At 39.5% G+C, this 27453-nt stretch overlaps 1 protein-coding gene across 1 annotated transcript in view; it reads left to right on the top strand.

Annotated features, from left to right (window-relative positions):
• Positions 1-767: 767 nt before the first annotated feature.
• The window catches only part of anos1b (anosmin 1b), a 63966-nt gene continuing 37280 nt past the window's right edge, over positions 768-27453 (top strand). Inside the window, exons 1-2 of the mRNA XM_042483932.2 lie at positions 768-1113; positions 13927-13974. Of these exons, the coding sequence (XP_042339866.2) occupies positions 937-1113; positions 13927-13974 (225 nt within the window). The 5' untranslated portion in view covers positions 768-936. The remainder of the gene's footprint in view (positions 1114-13926; positions 13975-27453) is intronic.

The raw sequence follows: 27453 nt of genomic DNA, 5'->3' as shown, positions 1-27453 counted from the left end.
GACCCCGAAAGTGAAGCAGCTGAATGGAATTTCCTCCTGAGGCATTCCAAAATCAGGTCTATGTCTCCTATAGCACCATGCTGATATTAGCTGACAGCTTCATATTTAGACGTGAAAGTCCACTGACAAAGCGGCAAAATATGACGAGTCTGGATGAGAATGTGTTGTTTTGCATTCTTCTGTTGTCATTATGCATCTTGTTGTGGTTTTGTGTCTCTTTGAGGTCATTTAGTATCTCTTTTAGGTGTGTTGTCTCTTTGCAGTTCCTTTGCATGTCTATGTGGTCATTTTGAGTCTCTTTTTGAGTCTTAGTAATTCATCCATAAATACAATGATGATAAAGGTAACAATGATGTTTATGGTTATGGCGGTATAAACAGGTATAGTGTAAGTTAGTGTTTGAGTGAGAGATCATGGTAGTGGTCAGCGGCACGAGCACCAATGTTACAAGAGGAAATAAACATGAAAATGATGATTATGAAGATGAAGGAGCTAAAGGTGATGATAATTATGCTATTGAATACAATATAATGGTGATAATGATGTGCATCCGGTCCAAGATGATGACGATAATGCCTTTAGCTGCATATGTTCAGGTGATGTAGTTTGAGTGATGATGATGATAATGAATAATTGGAGAAAGAATTGATCGAAATCGCAGAAGTGATGAAGATTGGGATATGGATTATATGGTTGAAAGCCATTGTAACTCCGCGTGGCCGCACTTGTGCCGGTGGTGGGAGTGTCCGCGAGGAGGGAAGAGCCGCTCCACTCAGCGCTCGCGCGCAGACAGGAGCAACGCTCTGATGTTTTCATTCTGAACTTAAAGGGTCGCGAGAGCGGGACGGTGACCAGCCTCACGCGAAGAAAGAAAAGTCTGCCGTTTAATTTTGTGTTTTTCTTTCATTTCGCATCCTAGTATTTCCTCTCGGTGTCATGTCAGTTTGTCGGGCCGCTTTGGTGCTCCTGTGCGCGGTGTTGGCGGTGACTCGTGCCCGCAGGAGTTCACCGGAGCAGGAGGATGTTCAGGAGAAAATCAACAGCGCCAGATGCACGTCCAGGTGCCTCACTCTGCATATGACTCAGCTAACGGCTGCATTCAGACACCTCCAGGTACTAAAACACACTTTGACTCTTATTTAGAAGTGTTTATTGACCGTGGGGTCAAATATGATCTGCGGTTAGTGGTGAAAATGACCATTGTATACAAAATAAAAGAGGAGTCAGACAGCCGTGATTTAGGATTTTGATGCTATTTGCCACCTAAACTCCATTCTGGAACATTCGTATGATACTTAATATGACGTGTAGGCTAGCTGTTTAAATATTAGGCTAGCTTGTACTGCTTGACACTCAAAGGTGAGTTAACTGCAGAAGATTCCTCAAATATAAGGAGTAGCTTATAAGGTGCACAATAATTTAAGGCTGCTTTTTACCCTAAAAGTCTCACCTTAAAAGGTGCATATCTGGCATTTTCTATATTTTATCAGACCAGTTGCAAACACTGTGCGTCTACAGTCGTTATAGTTCAGTGGGGTGTAGTTGCCTAACCTAAATTTTTGCTGTAATACTTATAGCAGTACAGCCTCCTAAAATATTTCACAGGTGGGCATTAAAGGTTGAAATTACCAGAAGTTGTGATAGGAATCAGCATCAGGTGCAATCAATTGTAAAATTGGTAAATAAATCAGAAAGGTTACCCTTTAAAAATTGCTTTGTCATAATCCATCAACATAAAGATCTCTTGGTGGATTGTCAGATTCAGTAGTATGCAGAAGTGGCTTCTCTCAATTAAATATGTAACCACAGACATTATACCATCAACTTTAAATTGCATCATCAAACTGTGTCAAAACATTAAAACCTAAAAAAAAATGTGTTCTCTGTTCTCGTCATGGACTGTGGTGGTTGCTAGATAAATACATTGTGTTGTCATTACAATTTTGTAGCAAGCGTCCTAATCTTTAAGTGAAGCTCCCCATTATTTCTTTTCTAAGGTCCTATGAGAAACAGTGGCCACTCAATGCCATGTTGTGCAGAGATTTTAGATCAGCTTGTTATGCACAACAGAAAAGGAGCTCAGTGGAGCACTTACTGCCTGAATAATTAATGCAAAGAAACTGTGTAATCTTACCTGAAACAACGAGTAATTTCCAATGCGGTTTTCATCACGAGGGTTTGCACAAATGTTTTGATGTTGCTTAGGTTGGAGTTGCCTAGTGTCAGTGCACAGAGGGCCAAGGAAAATGTAGGTTCTGTGTTTATAATAGTTGACAAAATTACTCATCTCAGTGAAATCGCTGGCCCATGTTCTGTGGCCTTTGTAGTGAGGAATGTGAGATTAACAGGGACATTAGGACGTTACCAAGTTCGAAAAGCCACTTATCGTTAACGGCTTCAACATGTGCATGCTGTGTAGTGGGTGGGAAAGTCATTAACCACAGAGTTCAGCCCCAGTGGCTCTGAGGTGTGTAGAAGAAAGTTTGTGTATTTATGTGTGTGTGTGGGTTTGCATATGTTCATCTATAAAACGGAGGTTTGGTCTGGTCCTCGTCCATCCAGAATAGACTCCTGCACACCTGTGCGTTGGGTAATGAGGGTGGCCCCTGGACGACTCTCCAGCAGTGAGATGTCTGTGTGTGTGTGTGTGTGTGTGTGTGTGTGTGTGTGTGTGCGCGCGTGTGTGTGCGTGCGTGTGTGAATGGAAGTGTGAGAAAGGTAACATTTGCTCTAAACTTTATGAAGTGGAGTGCAGTAGTCAGATGTTGAGCATCAAAGAGTAGCTATAGAAAAGAGACCTACTGACTGGGAGGTAGCAAACCTGCGAGACATTAATTTTCTACTTGAGTTTCTTTTTAAAAAGTAAAAAAAAATGTTGCATCCCATTCAGACACAACTCTTATTTTTGTGATTTTTTTGTAGGCTTTAGCTCATTTCCATGATGTGTTTAGTCTGCCAGGATTGCAGGATTTTCTGACTCTGTACGCTGAAATCTTCCAGCAGACAAACTTACCTGATGAGAAAATATTCCAGAATGAAAAGAAACGTTTGAGTGTCATATTCCCCCCCTAAAATCTTATTTTTTATTGAAACTCATTTCAGGGAGTTTTTAAGATTGTCAACATCTTGAAACAAAGCAGAGCAGAAGCAGTAAGAGGACAGAGCTTGATTCATCAAAGTTCCTGAAACAAGTAGCCTTTGAATTAACTTCATTAGTCAGATGTTTTACTTACTTTAAGATTACAAAGGTTACTAAGGCTCAATGCTACGTGAAATGATTTCTTAAAGGGAATTGTGTTTTAATTTTCATCATTGAAATTAACATGTTGATTGACTGAAAGTTAATCTGCATTTGTTTTTGTTAATAACATTTTCAAGCAAAAATATCAACACCAGCTTTTCTAGTCTCTAGAGAACTTAGGTAGAGAATCAATTTGCTTTGTTTATATCATTGTAAAATTAATATTTCTGTATTTTGGACAATTAGTTGGACAAAAAAGACATTTGAAGGCCTAGCCAATACATACTCATGTATTTTTTGAAACGTAGGTTCTTCTATGTGTTTTGGTTTTTCGTCCACACACAGGCTATGTTTTAAGTCACTGAAAACTACCTTTTGTAAAACTCCTTCCAGGTAAACTTTTCATTGTTGATGTATAGACATCAACATAGTTTTTGGCTTGTAACATCAGAGTGTGCACCGTTATCTTCTTATGGGGTGTCACAAATGAAGACACATTTCTGGTTCTAACCCTACTCGCAGGACTTTTTACACATTTACATATAAATGCACAGTTTCTCTTACACTATATCAAGGACAAGATATTTTCTTAGAATGACAGAGGAAAAACACTGTTTTCAAAAATACCCATAAACGTATGGACTACACCGAACACATCTCCCGTTTCATTACTCTCTGGCATTGTAGAGACAACACAATTAATCAAGAAATTAATAGTCAAAGTAATCAATAATGAATATAGTTGTTGGTTGTAACCCTAATTGAAATACAAATAGAAAAATAACTTGGCACTGATGTCATTATTGATTACCAGGACAGTGTTAAACAGGAAAGTATGGCGTCTACGTGTGACTCAGAGAGTCATTTTAGGATATAAAGAGGCACTGAAAACTGTGTGTTTTACCAAATTAAAAAGAGCCTCTGAACTTTGAGCAAACAAGGAAACAAGTTTCCTCTCAGCCACATCCTGGGGAACAGCATCACTCGCTGAACCTATTATAGGACAGTGCTGCAGAACACAGAGTGATTAATGGGCGGGAGAGACTGTGTGTCAGAGCATTCATTCATTTAAAAAACACAACATTAAAAAAAAAAAAAAACCTTTTGATAACAGCTCCAGTAACTATAACATCAGTGAGGGCAAGTGGAGCTTTACTCATCCAACTCTGTCGCCACACTCAGACACAAAGACACAAACACACACATTGCTTCCTCTGGCTTCATGTGGGTGAACCCTGTGTTTTTGGCTCTTTCTCTCTCAGTGTGTGTGTGTGGCTAGTGTGTAGCCACTAGAATGTGAGTCACCAGTTTTCTATTTACACCTCTCTTTCTGCTGCTCCTCTGGGTTTTCCACTACTTTCCCTTGTATGGTGTAATAGCGTAATTATAGCTCTTTGTGTGTATGTGTGTGTGCACATGAGCGTATATTTGCTGGTATGTTGTCATATTCCCAAATTCCTCCTTGATGTAAACTCCTAAAAATAAGGGGGGGAAAAGCAGCCTTGCCTGCAGAGCTGGATCTTTTTGCACATACGTAGTAGATCAGATTAGACTGCGTGTCTTAAACACTCACAGGTCTGTGGTGCTGATGAGCGGATGGTTAGCGGTTCGAGTCAGGGCAGAGGGCCAGTGCGAGGCTGAATGAGCTGCCTGTGCATTCATGTTTATGTGTGTGTGTCCCAGCTGCTCTGCGGTAGGTAACTCTAATCAGCCCAGAGGTCGGTCAGCCAACCAGTCACGCTCTGAAAAAGACCAGAGACAACGGTCAGGTCAGGTTCCACAGAGACAGACGGAAGAGATAAAGGCAGGTAGACAGACGCGGTCAAGCCAAAAGACAGACAAGAGCAATGGAAAGACTGGCCAGCTAGGCAGGTAGACGATGCACACAGACAGGTGCGACAAACATACATGAAGAGAGACAACCTGACCATCTGAGACACAGGCTTAAAGGTGGACTGACATGCAGGCAGACAGGCAGGCAGAGAGACAGGCAGAAGGGTGGGTGATGGCAGGAGACAAAGACTTGTTTGATTCACCTCGGAGATAAAGCGTCCACCTCTTTCTGCTGCTTTGTGACTGCCCTGTCATTTGATCAGCAGGACCAGGGATGGATGGTGATAAAATTGTGGCATAGGAGTGTCTCTCACCTGAAACCAGGACGAGAAATTCCAAGGCAGTAAATCACAGCTGGAATGACAATGCACATTACCACATCAAAACTCTGACTGCATATTCTACCTGATACTGGAGCAATTAAATCCATAAATCTGTTTCCCATTGGTGACCAGTCTCATATTCATATCTGTACCCTGATCATGAAGGTGCCCCAAGCAGCAGATATTTGGGCTAAAGCTCTCTTTTCCATGCCCTAGTCATTTCAGCTAATCTTTCCATATGAATACAGGTAAAATAAGAACAAAGAAAGTTCATGAAAAGCTAAATTGTCATCAGATGATTGTTAATGCTTCCCGGAATTGTAATTTGGCTAATTATTCCTACTCTTTTACTCTCCACACAGAGTAGTTGTTTGCATGCAATCACAGCCTGCTCAAATTATTAAGCAGGCAGTTATTGGTCAATACTACTCAAAGTAGAAATGGACTACAAACGGAAACCAGATCACTTCTGATATAAAAAACTACAGATTCTGCATAGATATGCACGTATCTGTTTGTAGAGATTAGTAGTTGGGTTATTTAGTGTAGCACAGACACTGAAAACAGGGTAAACAGTTCGCTCACCTACAAATTCTGCCTACCAGCGCATCTAAAGTTCATGTCATTTGTACAAAACCAAAATTTAAAAATGACATCCCCGTGGAATCGAGTTTGCACCCATACACCCATCCAACTCATTGCAAGTAATGCCGCTGATCACTATCAGTACCGATTTTGCATTTTTTTTTTACTTGTACTTTGATTTTTTTACCTTTTACTTAATGGCCCATGTTTGATCCACTAATATAAAAGGTGTGGGGTTTATGACATACTGCAGCCAGCCACCAGGTGGGCAATCAAGATGTTTGGGCTTCACTTTAAGGGAGCTGTCATGTCGTCTGTCTTTATTATACTGTTTGTCGGTGGGACCAGTTACTTCCTGCCATCTTTGCTGGTTGCCAGGCAACGGGTATCTCCCTATTTACAGTCTTTGTGCTATGCTAAGTCAGCTGGCTTCATATTAAATATACAAATGTGGTATCAATCTTACCATGTAACACATAGCAAAAAAGCATTTTGTTTACTGACGGAGTTTCATCATTGCTGCTGTTGGAAGTGAACCGAAACAGAAAGACGGATACCAGTGTAATTGTCAGATGAGGCAAAGTTCAGGACCGTGTAACAACCACTTTGTTGTGATGCTTGCTGTTTACAGGATGTGGAGCACCACAAACACTAACGTTGACACATGTGCACTTAAACACACACACAGGCGCACGCACGTAGACTAATTAGGGGCTTCTGTCGGGAATGTTCAGACCTCAACATAGGCTTTTTTGGAAGAACTTCATATTCTGTTGAAGTGGAAGTTAGTCATGAATGATACATTTACCACACACACACACACACACAAAATGCACACTTTTGCTTCTGGTCATCTGGGTGTGATTAGCAGAGTTAATGCCTCGTGTTAAATAGACTTTCTACTGCGCCTCACCGCAAAAACTGACCACAACGCGTGCGCACACACACACACACACACACACACACACACACACACACACACACACACACACACACACACACACACAGAGAGTAATATACACACACGTCTCTGCGTCTCTCACACACTCACTTTTTATCGCTGCATCTGGCAGAAGTGTGATTTATATCTCACTCTCTTTCAAACACTGAAGGGTGTGTGCAGCTGTGCGTGTGCATGTTGGCCGTGCACGTTCCTGTGTGTGTGTGTGTGTGTGTGTGTGTGTGTGTGTCTGCCTCTTCTCTGCTGTTGTATCAAGTAATATCAGGTTGTTTTTCTTCAACGATGATTACTGTGGATGCAGCAGTCATCAGAGCCATGTGGAAGTCCTTTAGTGCAAGTGTTTCAAACTCCGTGGGTCAGTTCTGGTTCTGACGGGTCTCTCGTGTCTCAGGCTCAGACAAATTTCTCTTGCGGATCCCAGGATAAAAAAAGGTTTAAGACCCTGTGTTTTTTAGTGTTGTATGAAATCCAGCCCTGTGGAAATCCATCATTAAAATGAAATGGGATTTTTGCACTTTTTTTGGTTCTAAGTCATAGATCATAAACGGTGTTGGAGTGAAATTCTCTTGATATTTTTCAGGCACGGTATCTCGTTAGCAGCAGTGTGAGAATTTTTTTGGTGCATGAACTGTAAAATGCACAAAAGCTTTGGACAAAACGTTCTTTAGGTCTTCATAATGATTTTAAGATTTTAAAAAAATAATGGATACATCACATACAACTTTATACATGACCATAAATATAGTGCCACAGTGAATACATTTTAAAATGGGTTTTACTGTGGATGAGACTGCACTTTAAAAAATTGGCTTGTCATTAATAAAACTCTAAAGACTAAGCTCCCGCCAGACGAACAACAGTCAACAAAATTTATTGCGTCCTGTTTCACAACTAGTATCCACTCTATCCCAGTCTCTCCTCCTGTTAACCAATATTTATTTCAATCTTTCACCTTCTTTTGTCTGCCTCCCTCTGCTCTTTTCAACTTCCTCCCTTCCTCCCATTTCCTCTCAACCTCCCACATCCAACTTCTTTTCTCTTCTTCCAGTCACCTTCTTCCAATCCTCCCTTCCCTTCCCCTACGTTTCCAACATGTGCAGCTGTTTTGCCGCAGACAGACAGACACACACACACACACGCACACACACACACACACACACACACACACACACACACACACACACTTTCTGAGACCCTATGAAACCTCACTTTGACCACCGTTTAATAGCCATACGGCACACAGGCCCATCTAAACTGCCTTGATTGGCTCTGACAGCAAATATGTCCCATGAAATTGACTTGGGATCAGTGTGAGTATGTGTACATCCACGTGTGTGTGCATTAATGTGTGTGTCATAGGGGGCTGACGAGGAGTGACAGAAAAAGGGGGGATGTTATGGAGAGGAAGACAGGAAAAGAAAGAGAGAGCGTGAAAAGACTAAGATAGGGGATGAAGATGCGAGGCCAGCAGCGGGGAAAACTGCTTCATATCTCCTCAGTGAAAATCTGGAGATGTTTAACTGTCCTCAGTACTTCGAGTGGAGCATCTACAGTATATCATCACCATCATTCTCAAGTCCTCTCTTGTCATTTTTACAGAAGTTGGCAGCCATGTGGAGAGACTGAGTTGAAGGGTAAAATATGAAAGAAGGAATGCATCCCTCTGCTGGAAGACTAATGTTCAGCTCACCTAAATTCAGCGTGTAGAAGCTTGTCAGGACAGAAAAATGTTGCCAAAATCAAAAATGGTAAAATCTTTCACTGGATATCTTGTAATATGCATAGAAATTGAAAATCAGTAGCCCCTTGGCAATGCCAGTTGTGCATAGTTAGAAAGACCGTTAAAGACCGGAGGACAGAGAGAAAACATGGGCAGAGGAAGAAGGTGTTTGTCTCTGTAGTAATACCATGACAGCCATTCCTCTGTTTCTTCTCTCATCTATTCCTCTTTCCATCCATCCTTCCCCAAAGACTTGTTACTAATATATTCATCAGAGATTTAACCATTGCTTTTATGCTCTACTGCTTTCTTCTTCTTTCCTCTCTAATGTATCCCTATCGGAGGCTGGTTAAGCAATAGCCTCAGCATTATCCCCTTTAACAACTAGCACGGATTACTGCTAAGCCAAGCCATCAATACTCATTTAGTCTTAAAGGAATACTAGCATGGGCAAGAAATACACTTGTATTTCTCCCATGATCACTAAAGACATGTTGACATGTCAGAGTAGGAAAAGCACAGGTGTAAATAATTAAATTAATGATGGCTGCATTTAGGCTTTACACGATCACGATTTTTGGGCCGATCGCCGATCACCGATCAGTGAGTTTAAATAAACCGATAACCGATCACCGATCCGATCACGTGAGGAGCAATATTTAAATTACTTGTTTATGTACTTATATACTTATGTGCTGTTTTCTGAGTATCAATCTTGCCATGCCCCAGTCTGACTGAGATACAAGGGTTAAACATCAATGACCTCTGGAGGGCATTAAAGGACTGACAGGTTCAGTTAAGTTCAGTCTGGACAATCAAAAATATAACCCAAGACAAAAATAATTAGCACAACTTATAGTAATTAAATTACTTTATTGTAATTAATTACTTTCCTGTAACAAGTAAATACTGCAAAGGCTGCCTCAAAACATTCATATACATCCATGAAATAAACAGTTACACACTTGTGCAAATAAAAGGCAGTATTGCTGCCTCAAAACATTAATTAACAGCCGTTGAAATGCAGGGTTCTCTACAATATTAAACGGCAGGTCAGACAGCACAATAAACTCCATCAGCCTCCTTGTGCCACCCCTTGCCTTCTCACTGTCCCGACTATACAGACGAGCAGCACTGTCCAAAGTTGTTTGCTTTAGCATCCGTTTCGGAGTTTGCTTTTCTTTTTCTTTCTCCGCGCTGCGTTTCTTGAACTCGACATGCTCCTCTGGATGTATCTTTTCCAAGTGCCTGATTAAATATGTCTGCTTCTCTCACTTTGAAAAACTTCCACACCTCCGACATCTTTGTTTGTGTCGCAAACATGAAGATTCAAAGAAACTTTATTGTCCGTCACATAGCGTCAGTACTCAAAACAGGAGGAGGCACGAAGACGAAAATGAAGTTTTTTTAATCATGAATCATTAGCTCTCGGATACAAACAAATAAACATATCGATGCTGTGAAACTAGTTTGGAGTAAATGAGACAGATTAAAAAAATTTCAACACGACCATGACGTCATTGATCGGATTGGTGATTTATGACATGACGCCCGATCCCGATCATTTCGAAAAATGCCAAATATCGGCCGATCCGATATAGCCGATATGATCTGTGTAAAGCCTAGCTGCATTACATCTATCTGCTTCAATTTCAGCATTCTGATACTGTGCATGCTGGGTCACTGTCACTGCTTATGGTGCATGAATAAAACGGACCTATTGTTGATGTCATCAGTGACAAATTTCTGCTTTGGAAAAGGCAGACAAAATTTTTATATGGGCATTATTATGGATCCCACTGATTCGTACCGTGTCTGAGTAAGATTGCCCTCACTTCCCCCCATGCAGCTTTCACATTAGAAATGCTCTTCTGTACTGCAATATACTTGCATCATCATCTATGTGACATTTGTTTATGTTATTGCTACAGTATAGAAAAGAGCACCAATTGCTTACTATTGATTCAAACTTTGTATTATTCCTACTACAGATAACAATTACTTTGTATTTTAGAGACAATGACCCTCTCACCTGTCTTCCTACTTTATCACCCACTGCTGTGCCGTTAAGGGGATGAGATCGGCGCCTGCTGAACACATATGCAGATTTCCGAGGAGATGGGGGGCGCTGAGAAATTCTTTTGCAACTCTACTCGCTGACTGCTACTCACATTAAATGTGGTTAGCACTGGTGCCTCACAGCGAGAGGGTCCCTGGTTCGAATCCCAGTTGGAACGGGGTTCGGTCCAGGCGGGGGCCCTTCTGTGCGGAGTTTGCCCGTGTCTGCATGGGTTCTCTCCGGGTTAATTGGTGACTCTAAATTTCCCTTAGGTGTGACTGTGAGTGTGTATGGTGGTTTGTCTATATGTGTCAGCCCTGCGATGGTCTGGCGAACTGTCCAGGTGTACCCCGCTTTCTGCCCAATGACAGCTGGGATTGGCTCCAGCCCCCCCGCAACCCTTATGAGGACAAGCGGTTACAGAAAATGACTGACTGATGACTGACTGGTTTTCAAACCTGATAAGAATGATAAGAATGGTACACGTTAACCATACTACTTTATACCAGTGGATCCCAACTTGTTCAGCCACAGGGTCCAGATTTCTCCTTAGGAAATTACCATATATTCAGTTTTATTTCACAAAATGTTAACAACACCTTGGCTAGGAACATAGTGAAATAAAACAAAATGCATAAGTAAAGTGCAGTTACTTAATACTTGGTAATAAATAGCTCTGCAGACACATTCACCAGTCACTTACAGTCCATTCAGAATGGACCCACGACCCACTTTTGGACCACCACCCACCAGTTGGGAACCACTGCTTGAGACCACCTTTTCAAGTCGACTTTGGCATTGATTGATGAGCCATGCTCAGGTACAGTACACAGTGTTTAAACTAATCAAACGAGTTGGACTTTGTGGTCAAGTGTATTTAGATGTTTGCACAGGTCCCTCGTATAAAAGCTTCCTAAGAGTTTAAGGAAATTTATTGCGACCTTTGTTCAGAAGTTGGTCGTGATTTTGGTTGTACTCCTCATGTCTCCTCTCTGAAAACTTACCACCTCTTCACTGCTGCCAGCAGCTGGACAAGTGAGGCAATAATAAGCAGCTGCAGCAGCGGACAAGGATGTAAGTATGGGAGAAATGGTGCAAACAAAATTTGTGGAGAACTTGGAGCTCTGACCATTTTCACACATATGCTCGGTGGCCAGTCACAGCAGAAAGCAAGGGTGACAGATGGTTTGTCCGTTTTGGAAATTTACAAAAATTTTGAGAGGCAGCACTCCTCATATTACGGTCAGAAATAAGCTTTAAACCGTACTGTGACACCAGCATGTCTTCAAAAGTATGTCACGGCCTTAATCTTGCACTCACTTAAGTTAAAAATATATCTTTGGCTGTTCTAGTACGGTAAATTATTTTAGCTGGTACATGCAGCATTTCTATAGTGCTTATCAAGTCATTATCATACATCAATGTCCAATTTAGCTGCTTTAGCAACAATTTCACCATAATAGTCAGTATGCATCTGTTTCGAATGTTAAGAGTGAATGAGCCAATTCAGCATCCTCTGTACCGTGAAAGCCCTTAACCCCTAATCTCTACCCTTTAACCTCTGCACTGTTACCCTGACTCTAACCCCTTAACCCTCATCATACCAGAAGCACAAAGAGGACAAGCCCTGAAAAGTGTGTGTTTGTGTGTGTGTTTGTGAGTTTGTGTTTGTGTGTGTGTGTGTGGAGAGAGAGAGAGAGAGAGAGAGAGAGAGAGAGAGAGAGGAGCTTGGTTCAGCTAAATACAGCTCATTCAGGAGAGGGTTAGGAGTCGTTAAGATGGCTTATCCCACGCACACTCACATACAGCCACACACACACACACACACACACACACACACACACACACACACGCACACACACCAGAGGCTCATATCCTCCCTAGAGGCACACAAACATAACAACAGACAGATACACAACTGCACACACACCAGTATTGTAATAGTTGTTTTGATGTTGGATGATGGCATCATGATTGTGCAGAATGATGACAAAGCAAAGAGCAGCAGCTTTGCCGCACCGACTCTCACTAATGCAAGTTAAAAGCAACTGACAGGGACCTCGGTCTGCATTTAAGCCTTTAAAATTATCCAAAATCTCAGAAAAACTGTTAAAAAATAAAAACTAAAACATGATGTAACATCCACATTGTAAAGCCAACAGGATTTAGCGCTGAAATGATTAGTTTATTAATCAGTCAGTTAAATGACAGATAGCAATTACAGATAAACAATTCTGAAAATCATCAATAGTTGTTTAAATTGTTGAAGTAAGCTGTCAAGCTAAATTTAAACAGAATTTACCTTCAGCTTCCCAAATATGTTTGTTCCGTTTTATGTAAATGTTATTGAATATCTTTGGGTTTTGTACTTTTAGTTCAGAAAAAAAAAGCAAAACGAAGATGTCGCCTTGGAGCATTAATCCCCCCCTTCCGGCCCTTCCCTTTTTTGGGTTAATCAAATTTAATCAATTTATTAATGATAGTGAAAATAATCATATATTCTGTCCCCAATGGGAGGTGGGAGCTTAGAGGCTATCAGGTATCTTGACAATGGTATTATTTTTATGGTAAGTGTAACAAGGTGTCAGAATAATGGCAAAAAAATGTAGATATCAATATTCTTTGTTACCTTGCAGATCTGTGTGATCTTGTGTGTTTAATACCAAATATACATAATTACAAGTTTCTTTTAAGGAGTTTTACTTACATGGATTGAAAAGTTGAAAGGACTATGAGGGGTTGGTTTGGATAATCTGTATTTCTGTCCTTGTGGTCATGAGATGACGTCTCCCTCTCTCACGGTGGTTATAGCAGCCATGTTTACTGGTGGTCCTGACTCACTAAGCACTTACTGTACACACACACATACAAACACACACACAGACATATATCTCACCAAGTGACGTGATCTCTGTCTGGTTCAGCGACCACAAACGCAGTGTGTGAAGTCATTTTGCACCCCGAGGATAATTATGTAAATAAGTGAAAGGTTGAGTGTGCGTCTGTCTGCATGTCAGATTTGCTCTGGTTATGGTGACCTTTTAGTAACAATATTTAGTTTTCTGTCTCCTTGTATGTTAGACAGTAGTCTCACACGAATAGGTCAAATGTGGGCAGAATGTGTCAAACACAGGATTAGTCTGTGACAGATATTTTTCTCTCACTGTGTTTGTTTTAATCTTCATGCTGTCCGTCTCTTTCCAGAGTGACCATGTTCTGGTTTGGTGTGAAAACCACAGACGCTGTGCGCAGGTAAGTACTCATACACACACACCTCTACTGCCAAACTTCTAAAGACATTTTGCTGACTTACATTCAATTTCCATTCCCAAACACAATCACTTTATACCTAACAGCCTAACAAGCCATTACCCTGTTCTGATAACCCTTAAAACCAAGTCCTAAAAACCAAGTGTGGGAGTAAAGACCAGGGTTCAACTTCTGGTAACAGTAAGTCGGACTCTACAGGTCATTGCATTGAACACAATTTGGCTGTTTTCGAGGGTGGTTAGCCTTAAGAGGCTGTTTTTTTTTACTCCTTAATTGGGGTGGATCTTCCATCTGTTGCACCTTACTTGTAAAGCTCATTGCTTGCACCTGAGAAGAAGCAGTATGAACAACAGTACATTAGTGGTGAAAAGGGCAAAAAATATGCGGGGCAAAGTTTTATTGTAATAATAGTTGTTGATTTTGAGGTGACAGGATTTTTGTCCTCAAATATGAACAAGTACATTCCTTGAAGACCAAGGCCAGGTTCTTCTCTCAGTAATTTAACATAACTTGCCCCAAACTACAGCAGACCAACAAAAAACATGAAGGTGCTAAAAGCAAAAACAGCAATGAAAAAAGATCAACACATCTGCATTGCATTTGCACCGAATTCATTTTCTAAGCTTGGCCGAAAGCATAGGTAACTAGAAAGGCACTCAGATAGAGCAGACCTCCGCCAAGACCAAATGCCCTATCTCGCAATGTTAACAAAAGTGAAAAATAATTCATGTGGCTCCTGCTTGACTTGGATCTGCACAAAAATTGTATTGCTTCTTGCTTGGCCCATGCTAAAGCCTTCCACCAACTTTCATAAAAATCAGGCCAATAGTTTTTTGGTAATCCTGCTGATAAAGGGGCAAACCAAATTGAAAACATAACTTCCTTTGCATAGGTAATACATTTGGTGCTACGGAGATAAGTGTGTATGTGTTTTTATGTTGTTTTATTGACTCTGAGTAAAATTATGTGTCCTGCCAAGGGCTCTATACAGGTATGGCTTTTTTGGGGGGGACATCTTATGATGAATTAGCATCATGTCTCAGCTCAGTATTATACCAGGGCCATGGAAAATTTGTTTCTGATTGGCTGGCACATACTTCAAACACTCTTCTGTTTTACAGTTTAGATCAGTGAGCAAGGCACATTAAAATGCAATTAATTATAGCAACAACAGTATGTTTGCTTTGTGCTACATTACCATCTGCATAACTGTCACTGGCGTAATGGTCCACATCACCGGAAAAAGTGATTGATGATATGAATCCATCTTGTCTTTTTGGCTGTAGGTATCCTTATCCTAGAATATAACAAACCTGACTCAACAAGAGTTAAAACAGAGACAGAGTGGCGCTCTTCATCTCTGCCTCAAGAGGAAAGAGACGGAGAGAAAGTCTTTCTCTCATTTCCCTTGTGTGTGGAATCTTTACAGCGGCCGCATGGCTCCTGTAATAGTAAAATGTTTTTAGTTAAAATAATGTTCAATATCCCCATTATCCATCCACCCTGGAGCAAAAATTATCCCCTGTTTATTCACTTAGCACTGCCTGCCAGGAGGCTTTGCTGTGTGTGTGTGTGTGTGTGTGTGTGTGTGTGTGTGTGTGTGTGTGTGTGTGTGTGTGTGTGTGTGTGTCAGCTAATTCATTGTTTGATTCAAGAGGAGTTTCCATGCTGTATTTTTAGCTGCCAGTCTGTCCACTCTGCAGCAGTTCCAGCTTGTTACAGCTTTTTGGACATTACTGTGGGTGTTTTAGATCGCTGGTCACATCTCAGACATACAGTGAATTTGTATAAAAAACAGAAGTGGGGTCTCTATATTTTGATGCTTTTATGCTTTAAATTTGGCTAAAAGATGAAAACAGAAAAAAATGTGTTTAGCGTTGCAAAAAAATGTACCAACTGAGAGGAAAAGAAAATTTGATTATTCCTCAAGTATGTGAGATCATGACCTCTTTCAAATGATGATGCTGTATAATCAGCAGCCAAAACATGTCTGTAAAATATCTGTCCACTGTGACCTTTTACTGACTGACCTCAACTTACTCAATATTAATGACTTGTTGAAAGATTCTGTCTGGTTTCTTATTGATGTGCTCTCTGAACTTTCCTTTCAGGTTCAGACCTACTTAAAAGCTTCATCCCAGCTGAAAGCACACCTGAGTCATATTTTACTTCTTGCAACACTTCCAAGCTTTGCTACAAATTCACAGTCGTAAAAAAGGAAAAGCCAGAAACAGGCATGAGAGCGAGAGCTTTTTCTTTTCTGCACAGTGCGTATATCAGTTGTGTGTGTGTATTTTGAGGTCAGCTGGGGTTAATGTCAACAACAGTCAAGAGCATGCCCCCCCCCCCTTTCAAAACTTCCACCAATGGACTGTTACAGCGGAGCGAAACATCAGAGTTTCAGCTCCACCTAACCCCCCTCACCACCTCAAACACAAACACACAGCTCCTTTGACCTTATACCCAAACTTATCTATAGCCTTTCCTTCCGTCTCTCCCTTCCTTTGTTTCTAGTCCTGATGTTTGGAGTTCAACAGCAACATAGACAGAATGAGAACAGAAAATATTTTCTAGTTTAATACCTCCTCTAAACTTTATTACCTTGGCTTTGTGTCTTGCTGTTGCACATGTGTGAATACCAGTGTGGCACTGTGCTGTAACCAACGTCCAACAACAGTCTCTGAAACTGGCCAGTGGGGGCTGACGCTGTGCAAACCACAATTTTCCTCCCAGACAGGCTGATACTGCACAGACATGCACAGTGTCTCTTCTTGCTTGTTTGAATTGCTGTTATTAATTCTTACCGTTTTACAGTCTGTTGAAAGTGGACACAGCCCAATTTGTAAAAGTCACCAGGGCAGGCCAACAAAAATAAATTAGAACAGAAAAGCACATATCCCAGTCCTCAGCCATAATTGCCAAGATTAATCAAAATAATGAATTATAAAGAGGAGGAAGTCCAACCCTGTTTAATGCTCCCAAGGTGTGTATATTTGTTAACAGGATATGTGGGAGATATTAAGGGCTTGCTATTTTTTTATTGATTGTGCACCTTGGGAGCATTATACAGTGAGCACAATCCACTTTATTATTGTTTCATTAGGCTAACAAATATTACCAGGGTTCAGTTCTACTCTCTTACATTAAATCTGGAATTGTGTAGTCATGGTATAAGCTCTGGGGATTGCAATGTCAGTCAGTCAGTTCACCACTTTGGATCAGATTGGCACATCTCAACAACTAGCCGTTAAATGGATTGCCATCATATTTTGTACAGACATACATGATCCCCTCAGGATGGATTGTGATAACTTTGGTGATCTCCTGACTTTTCATCATCATTGATCGCCAGGTAAAAATTTAAATTTTTCCAATTCTTAAATTTATGACAAAACCACTGCAAAACTAACAACTTTCACATCAGCTTCATCTGTACTTTGTTGCCACAATAATTGATTATCTAATTTCAATACATTACCGTGAAAATTATTGATATTCAATACCATTTTTGATACCATGAGGGGAAAAAGGACATTTAAAGCAACATAATGTAACTTTTAGTTGAATGAGTCTCATTCCCAAGTCGTCAAATACTGACATTTTGGGTCGGTGTTTCAGCTTGACCATCAACCAAACATACTGGTATTTGACAACCTCGTTACCTCATTATTAGCAAATGAGCATGCTAACACACTAAACTAAGATGGTGAACATTCACTGTGCCTTGTAAACATCAGCATAGCATCATCACTGTGAGCATGTTAGCATAATGACTCTGACACTGAGGTCAGAGCACTGCTGTAAGTACAGCTTCACACAGACTCTTTGGCTTTTTACATCTAGTGCTGATATGACACCAGAGTTTCAATAAACCATACAGTACACCAAACAGTATGTTTACTTCACGTTTAGGAATGTAAACAGAAGCCAAACCACTCCCATGTTAAATGCTGTCCAATAGAAAACAGCCAAAAAAGAGCTTTCAGTAACTATATGTTTAAGAATAATACATCTGACCAGACATTCTATGCTTTCCGTTCTTGACAGTTTTTTATTAATTGTTGCTACGGACACCAATACTTGAAACCATAACATTGTTAACGTGGGATATGCAGCCTATGTACGAACCAGAAAGAAAACAAATGAGTCAGAGGGGAGAAGGTAGTGAGTCCATTTGTCTGTAGCTGTTGATCTGTTGGATGAAAAACACTCCTCTGCACAGTTTGATTTTCAGAATTTTTCTCCAGGGAGCTACATTTTTCTTTTGTTTATAAACTAAATTTTAAGGTTATTAGAAAGGCAAATCTCACAAACCATGACTTGGTCTCAACCTTCATTCCACTGCAGGATCTCATAAAGCCTTTTGGCAACATAACATACTCAATAAGTTTTGACACAAATTTTTACAGAATAATTTGGGGACTGGTATTACTTTCCCCTCAACTCCTTATTGGGTTCTTACCCAGACTTGGAGCAGGGATGAACGACATTGTTCTCACTGAGTTTTAACATGTGTAACACATTCAGTCTATCCGCTCACAGTCACACACAGGCACACGCACACGGTGAAACTAAAGGGTGAATTTAATTTCCCGTGTTATCTGTTTTACTTAAGAGGCTGAAAGCTTGCTACAATTTTTATTTTCATAAGGAAATACAGGATACCCCCCCCTCCCCCCCGATATTTCAGTCTTTTCAATAATTTAATCATGTTCAGTCTCAGAGTTTTAAGAGGATTTGTTTTTCTTTAAAAAAAAAAAAGCAATAAAATGCATCCGCAGGACACCAAGGGTGCAAATACTCAATGATACTCAATGATATATTTTTAGTCTTTCAAATTATATCTATGAAATCTGTGCTTGACGAGCATCCTCATTTATACCTGAAAAATGTTAGTGGATAAAACATATATTTGTCAAATTTGGCTACTACTCTGTTGAGTTGAATGTCTTTTACAGCACAAATAGGCAGGCTGTACTTATGCAGTGTTTCTATGCAACCTACGAAAAGTAATTCACTGGAATTTCTCTATAATCCACCTAATCGTGAGCCAGTAATTTGCATATAACCTATATAATATGGAAGGCTGCTATCATGTGATGAATGCGTTGATTGGAGTAAAGAAGGAAGTAGTTGTTTGTGTCATGTGTAAAACTGACTTTGAGTCATTTGAAAATATGTCATTACCATGTTTACTTTTTTAAAACCTAACCTAAGTAGCTTAATGTTTAGTACGTAAGTAGTACCTGACAACACCATTTATGGGGCGCTAATTCGTTAGAAATATGAATGATTGTGTGTGTATTTTTGTAATATATCATGCTAACGTAGAGGACATGTTGAAATAGTACAGCAGAAAGAGACAAAGGTAAGAAACTGTGGTGCTTTATCTGTTCCTTTGTTACATAAGGACCGAGGGTCTCGCCATTGAAGACACACAAACACATAGCAGGCAGATGTTGCCCCAACACATATGGTTTGTGTCACATCATCAGCAAACTCTCTCTCATGGAAACACACATGGGAGTTCAATAAAACTGAACTAGAGCCCTCACTCAATTCTTCCATCTGTCCATCTCCTCCTTCTTTTATCTATCTCCTTCTCTCTTTCTCACACACATGCAAAGTAGACTCAGTAATGTGTGCCAGGTGTGTGAGGCAGCGGGATGTCCACTAACAAACAGGTCTGATGCAGAACAAAGGAGCAGAGCTATCAAGTCACTATTAGTCTCTCTCTTATTAGTGCTTATTCCTTGTTTCTTGCTCTGTAGAGGTTCACATTACTTTTAAAACAATTTCGAATAGTTGCTTAGCCTTTGATTGGTAGATATACCATCATACTGCAAATAAGAATTCTGGCGCTACTGCAGTCTTATACAAATTACTTATTAGAGGCTGTTATGTTCCTGGAGCTCAGGAATAATTCTTGTTCTAAGTGGGGCTGGAAAATGTATGAAAAATATCCATTACACTCCAATATCAATTTATATGTGATATAGCAGATGACCATATCAGTGAATTGAAATATTCCTTGCACATTTTAATGACCTATTCATGCATTAAAAACAGGCTGTGTGTTTACGTGCAGGAGACTCACTGTCCCTCTCACACACATTCACCAATATATGGAAGTGCTTTGGTTTCAGAAGGACAGATGTGGAACACACTGCTATCCTCTGCAAAATATGCCAAAATGATTGCCACATATCTGTTCAATTCCTTTAAAACATCACACAGTGCAGAACACTGGAGTCAAAATAGCCCCCACACTGTTTTGCAGTACTTGTATATACTAAATATTACAGTAAGAGTGCATAAGAACTGACTTAGCAATTAATTATAAATAATAGATTTCAAAAAACCACCTGCTAACTGCATTTCCTAGAAAATTTGATTTGCAATTGTTTGAATAATAAGTCACATTTAATATTAAGAACATATTTGTAAAGACATATCTGATAACAGTCCTTCACCTCAGAGTGTCAGAGAAACATCCTGTTTCTAAACACCAATTTCCCTTTAAATTTATAGCAAACAAAATCAGACTGTCACTCATGTGACATTTCAAAACTAAAGCCCTCCCTAATGTTATGTACAAATTGTGTTCCTTCTAAATTCAAATTAGTTTACATCAAACAATTATGACATTTTAACATGTGATGATATAGGGGCATATATTGTAGCATTGCCCTAAAAACATTTATATGATTTATAAGCCATATTACCCAGCCATAGTTCCAGCCCATTCCCACTAATCCTCTCTATATATCAGTGTAAAAATAGTACATTTTTTTCTTTTGAGAAAATTCCTTACTTATCTATTTTCCATATGTTGTGGCAGCACAAGGCAAAGCAAAGTAGCTCAAATGTCCTTATGTTCTAGCCAGATACTCCAAATCCTCCTAGTGTTTCCTAAACATTCCCAGGTTAGATGTCCCTTTATCATCTTCTTCGTTTTCCTTGGGTTTTCCTCCCAGTGGCACAAGATTGCTAAGATTAAGGCAGACAAGCTGTCAAGAAAAAGCGCTTGTGTACACAATATCATTCTTTCAATCTCCACCCAGAGTTCATAAATGTAAATGAGGAAAGGAACATATATTGACGGATTAGTGTTGTCTTCAGGCTAACCACAACAGTCAGGTACAACACCTCCACTTCTGTTGTGTGCACCAGTCCACCTCTGAATACCATCACACTCTCACTTATGAACAAAATCCCAAGATATTTAAACTGGTTTTGTCAAGGCAGCAATTCAATCTCATTCCAGTGGGCGCTTTAAGGTGCTGACTCTCACCTTAATTTCATTTCACTTGGCTGCAAATCAAGTTTTCACAGTGTTATAATTAAAGAACAAGAGGAATGTGTTGGAAAGAGTCTCAGAAATCAGGCAGATTTCCCTGTGTGCCAGTCTGAAAGTGTCTCACTCTCACAAGAAGTACACTGAAGTACAACTCATCTCAGAAAAAACAGCTGCAAACAACAGCTTGCTAGCCTGCATAAGCTTGCATATCAATTTTGATTTTCTCATTTCTTCTCCTTTTCCCACAGTCATTTCTGTTCCCTCTGCTGTTCAGACTTGTGCAGTAGTTTAATAAAAGGTCTGGTTGGGATATGTCACATTTACTTAGCCTTGAGTGCCAATTCTGTCAAAATACTGTTAGAAATACTAGCTCATCCTGGCATGTCATTTGAAGGAATATGTTTTCAATACGCCCCTGACTGATTGATTTTCACCTTCTAGAAAGTTAACAAACCAGCTAATCTTATTAAACCTTTGTTTGTTTACAGCGGTTAACCTCATGTGTATTTTGACCGCCACAACACATTAATTTCTTTGTTATCCAGACTTCCTTCCTTTTTCCTTTAAAATAGAGCAGTCAGTCTAGCATCCTTTTAGAAGTTTTATTTTAGATGGAGAGAAAGCACAGAGAGAAAATGATTTGGGGAAAGACAGACAGACAGAGAGAGAGAGAGAGGAGAGAGAGAGAGAGAGAGAGAGAGAGAAGCTCTGGCAGGATTTCATCTGAGGTTATTGTGGGCACATGTTGGTTTGAGAGGTGAGGAAGTTAACCACTGAGCTATCTTGAAGCATTTGTCTTTTTGACTATCCTCCCAATCTCTTTTTCTTTTCCTCTGTGCTCTTTCCTCCAGCCTTTCCTCTCCTCCTGCGAGCTGCCGACTTAAGTTAGCTCTGGTTGTTGTACATGTCGGGCAAAAGTCGAACTTGCTTTTCAAGGGGATTTGTGGAATTCTGCTGCTTTTACACTCATGTACCACAAAGCCTGAAGTGTGTGTATCTGTGTGAGTTTGTAAACATGTATGCGTGTGTGTGAAAATTCAAAATATCTAAAAGTGTGTGCATGCCCTGCGAAATGATTCGTATAATCTCATTTAGCATATAAGAGCAGTTTCATATACGTGTAGTCCAGAAAAATGTGCTTTCTGTGAAAAATTAATAAGAATAGAACATGTTGTAATTTTAATATTGTTGGGAAAAAATCAAGTAATTGTAATGTATATTTATATTTATAAAAAATAGATTACAATCTAATTTTCTTTTCATTTTTAAAATTTTTTCATATTTTTTTCTTATATACTCTATTGTACATGCATTATCACATTAAATGTGGCAGTATTAAAACTGAATGTAGCACTGTAACATCAATAGGACATAGCTTATTAATTCATTTTGAGCCAATAGGCATTATTGACAAAGGTAAGCTTGAAGATGTGAAATTATATAAAAAAGTTTATATAAAAAAGATACATTTTAGATGTTCCTAAAAGTTATTTAACATTTCATCACCTGCGATTTAAGTATTTTAAAAAATTGTTCAGTCTTCTCAAAATCACATTTCAAATACTATACTAAACAGACTAAACTAACAGACTGTGAATGTACTATCAATGACAGTATTGCTCCAAAAAATGGCATTCAGATATTTATGTAGCATTAGTCACAGGCTAACAGCCGGTAGCCACTATTATTTTTCCCTACACTGTTGTCAGGTTGTTGTTTGGGTGGCTTTTTCTCTCAAGTCAGTATGTGACATAACTGGGTCTCATCAACCATTGAACTGCATGTTACAATGTGGGCCAGCAGGTCAGATTTCGCAGGAAATCTGCTGGATTGCTTTGCAGGAGAAAACATGATGATGAGGATGCTGTTCTTTACTTCAGACGGAGCGTTTAGGTCCTCAAAATAGCTGGTGGTGGAAAATGAGAAAAGCTGATGGAAAATCATTTTCAAGTTATTTTTTGGTGTTTAAAGCAGGTGGTAGCTTTTATAAAAATAACATTTTGGCACATTTGCTGAAACTGTCACTATATTTAAACACGAGACAGATGATCTGCGAAAAAAATCATAGAATTCTCTGCCCTTTCGAATTGCTTCTAATGGCATTTCAGCACGTCGATGAAAACAACCAATCAGAGCAGAGAACAATTTAATGCAACTGTCAGTCATGTCAGACACTGCATGTGAACTGCAGTCAAAGTGTCACACCAGGCAGTGCTGATCATATACAGAATAAATAATAAATCTGATAATAAATCTGTTCTGCCTTACCTTTCCTAAAACATATTTTAGTGCGCTGTTAGGTTGTGCACGTATGTGTTGTGTATAACCAACAATTAACTTTTGAGTACTTTGACTTTCTTTGAGAAATATGCTGCCTTCAAATCTAACGCATGAGTGTGTGGTTACAACATGGGAAGTCTTGTGCATTGTATGCTTAGCATAATTAAGTCATGAGAACACCGCTGCTACTCAACAACAACATGGACACTCAAACAGCCAATGAGGCTAAATATTGAGCAAGCTGGCAATGGGGTAATGTAAAGCAGGAATATAAAGGCATAATGACTGAGAAAAAACATGAGACCATTGGGAATAACATTTTCCTTTGACATAATGTAAAATGATGACTTAAAATTCTATATGACAAATGATTAAGATATATGAACCTATAATCCACCAAAAAATGAATTTCCATGGCCTCCGCCATTTCAGAAAACATGAGCAAACACATCGCAACTTGTGAACTTGGAGCTTTCAGAAAATTTACAATTTCAAGTATCACAACAGAGTGGGATTCATTTGGACTCTTCTCGTAAGCACAGTAAACACTGCCCTATTTGAAGGCAGCAATAGAGAGTTTTATAGAAAATGTGTTTATATTTTATGTCGATATTTCAAATTAAGGTATTTAAAAACAGTTTGGCTGATTAAAAAAAGTGTAAAATATTAATATTGGCACTAGACTGGTTGCACAAAAAATGAAAGGAACAGTACTGACAAATTTTAAAAGACCAAATGGTGCACGTCATGTACTGTATGGTGGAAAATATAAAATAGACTCCGAACGACTGATGACAAGCTGAACACATAAATGGTCATAAATAGTTTTTCACATTGCACCCACTGAACTGGAGACTGTATATGGAGAGTGAGCACATCTGGTCTGTGGCTGTCTCTCTTTGTCTCTCTCTCCCTTTTCTCTGGACCTGTTTCACTATTTGTCTTTCATCTCTTCTCTCCTTTTCAACTGACACTCACTTCTCCTCCCCCTCTATCCAAGCTGAAACCACATCTCTCCTCCCCTCCCTCTCCCATTTCCTCTCCTCCCTCTCGCTGAGTGTGGCTGTCATCCCTCTATCGTGGCAGGTGAGGCCATAAAACAGCAGGAGAGGCCAGGGGAGGGCTAAGAGACAAGGTGTGTGTGTATGTGTGTGTGTGATTAATTATTATACATATATCTGAGGAGCTCCGATGCAAACTGTGCACACATATGGACACATACACGGTCATTAATCTAGACTCTGTTGTTACAGTGTGTTGGTGTGTTAAACTGTAACATCACTGACCTCTGACCTCCGCTGTGTCTACCTCTCTCTCTCACACACACATAACTCATCATGTCGCCCTCAAGGCCAAAAGTGTCTGTTCGTCTCTCCTCTTACACAAATACAGCGCATGTACTTTTCAGTGATTTACAACTTCCAAGTGATATTTGAGAGTGTAAGGTGTGTACCACATACATACCGCAAGTGTTTTCAGTTTGAATCCATCTGCTTTGACCCTCCTTTCCTCCCCTTTCTCTTCCTACTGTACTATTGACTTTGTAAAATAATACATACTCACAATAATTGCTTTAGTGAAACTAGTAAAATAGTCTGTTACATGTAAATGATTTGCATTTAGTATTAGAATTAATAAAAAAAGAGATTATTAGAGTACTATAACAGCCTGGTGCTATTAGAGTGAAGTACTCCTTATGCAGAATGGCTCCAGTTAATGTTTAATTACTAAATCACACTGAATCACAATTTTTGTTAACATTAAGTTAAGGGTAGAAAATCCCCCAGTCACAAACATATCAATGAAACAGCACTGAGCAAACACTGCCTCAACTTGATATTTTTTAATCAACATCATTTTAGAATTTGGCATATTTAACCTAAACCTTGCCACCAGACAGCCATTTCTGACAGGGAACTGAAGAAACTCAAGAATATGGGAATTTAAGAATATGGGAGTTGCTGGCCTGTAGCTGCCTCAATTAGTTTGTGTGTAAGGTAAAATGGTGCTAATATTCCAAATCACAAAAAATGATTTCTAGGTGCGTCTTTTTAGGTGGCTGTAACACAATTTGCTGCTGCCCCCGACCATAGACAACATCCTAAACATCTATTTCATAGGGAAGCCCCATGTGCTCTTTATTATGTTTTAGGTAAACAACTAACAATGAAGTTCAAGTTTTAGCCCTGAAGGAGAGAGGATGAGTCGGTGAGAGAAGAGGAAGAAGGAGAGGAGAGGCGTTGAGGAGGCAGAGACAAACAGCACAAAAATGAGAGGTCGGGGGGGGGGGTGATAATGTGAAGACAGGAGAGAAAAAGAACAGAGGATTATGGACAAGGATGGGAGTTGGAGGGAGGAACAAGGGATGGTATAAACAATTAACCATGTCTGTAAGTGATCAAAGTGGCAGCAATAGAGGAGAGAGGGAGCATAGAGTGGGCTGGGTTTGGATGCAAGATGGAGCGGAGCGCATGTGAAAAAGGGCAATATGTTGGTTGGAGTATGTGTGCGTGCATGTGGGGTGTTTTTGGGGAGATTTTGACAACCTGAGCAGCACAGTAAAGAAATCCACAAGAGCTCTTTAAAGAAACGAATCGCACTTCAGGATCTGGTTGCAATGCTTTATGTGTGTGTGTGTGTGTGTGTGTGTGTGTGTGTGTGTGTGTGTGTGTGTGTGTGTGTGTGTGTGTGTGTGTGTGTGTGTGTGTGTGTGTGTGTGTGTGTGTGTGTGTGTGTGTGTTGTATTATGTTTCTGCTTTCTTATATTCTGACTCCGAGAGAAAAATGCTTAATCAACTTACAGAGGAGAAAAACAATCAAAAAAATCTCAAAATGTATATTTTTTAAGAGAAGTGACTCAAAGGTGACTGTAAAAGGCCTGTAATTTCCTTTTTCATGGAGAACAAAGGTTGTGGTCAGCTGGGATTTACGGCAGTTTTAATGGATTAAATATGAGAAACTTCTAAAGTGCAGCACACATTGCACAGCCGTTTTACCATGCTCTAAATACCACCTTCGGCTGCTTGTGATGCCTAAAGGGACACATGTCAATGATTGTTTTATATTAAAGACTACACACTGGCACACGTGACAAATTAATGTACCTCAACTCTCCTGAAAGCAGCAATTTGATCCCATTTACTCCCCAGACTGGCACATCCCGCCTTCTGTACCCTGACTACTTTGTCTGCATGACAGGTCCAGTGTGCTTTTTATGTGTATGTGGAGACTGCAACACGTGATTTTTTTTCATTTTTTATTACTTTCTTTCGGTCTCTGAAATGTCAGAGAATGTTGAAAGATGCCCATCACAATTTTTAAAAGCTAAAGGTTACATTAAAATATGATGTTTTGTCCAACCATCACTCCAAAACCAAAAAAAATGAAGATTACAATCATTAAAGACTGATGAAACCAGAAAATACCATTCATTTTCTCCAGTTTTTATCTAAGTTATCCTTCTGGGTTTAGCTTCTTTTTTCTTTAAAAATAAGTCAGAATAATTCAGTGATAATGGAAATAGTTTTTGATTTATTTTCTGTCATTCGAATAATCACTGAATTGCCTAATCTTTTAAGTTCTAGATGTGGTTTAATTTAGACTCCTAAATGTAATCAGAATTTTAGCATAGTTGCACTTATCAAATTATAATATACATAAAACTGTTGTATGAACTCTATAATGTTATCAGATCATCAGAGGTAGTAAGCTGTGGCTATTCAGATATTTTTAATTCCCTTTTTATCTGATAATTCTGTATATAAAACAAGGTGAAATAATTATATGATCCACAAAGTTAAGTTAAACAAGAAAAAGCCTTATAAACAAATGGGTTTTTAATCTGCTTTTTAAAGATGTGCACTGATTTTGGTGAAAATATG

Source organism: Plectropomus leopardus, chromosome 5, assembly GCF_026936395.1.
Source record: "Plectropomus leopardus strain MGB_pleo_1.0 chromosome 5, ASM2693639v1, whole genome shotgun sequence".
In the NCBI taxonomy this organism is placed as follows: domain Eukaryota; kingdom Metazoa; phylum Chordata; class Actinopteri; order Perciformes; family Serranidae; genus Plectropomus; species Plectropomus leopardus.
The sequence above is the reverse complement of the archived record's forward strand: the minus strand, read 5'-3'. Positions and strand labels throughout refer to the sequence as shown.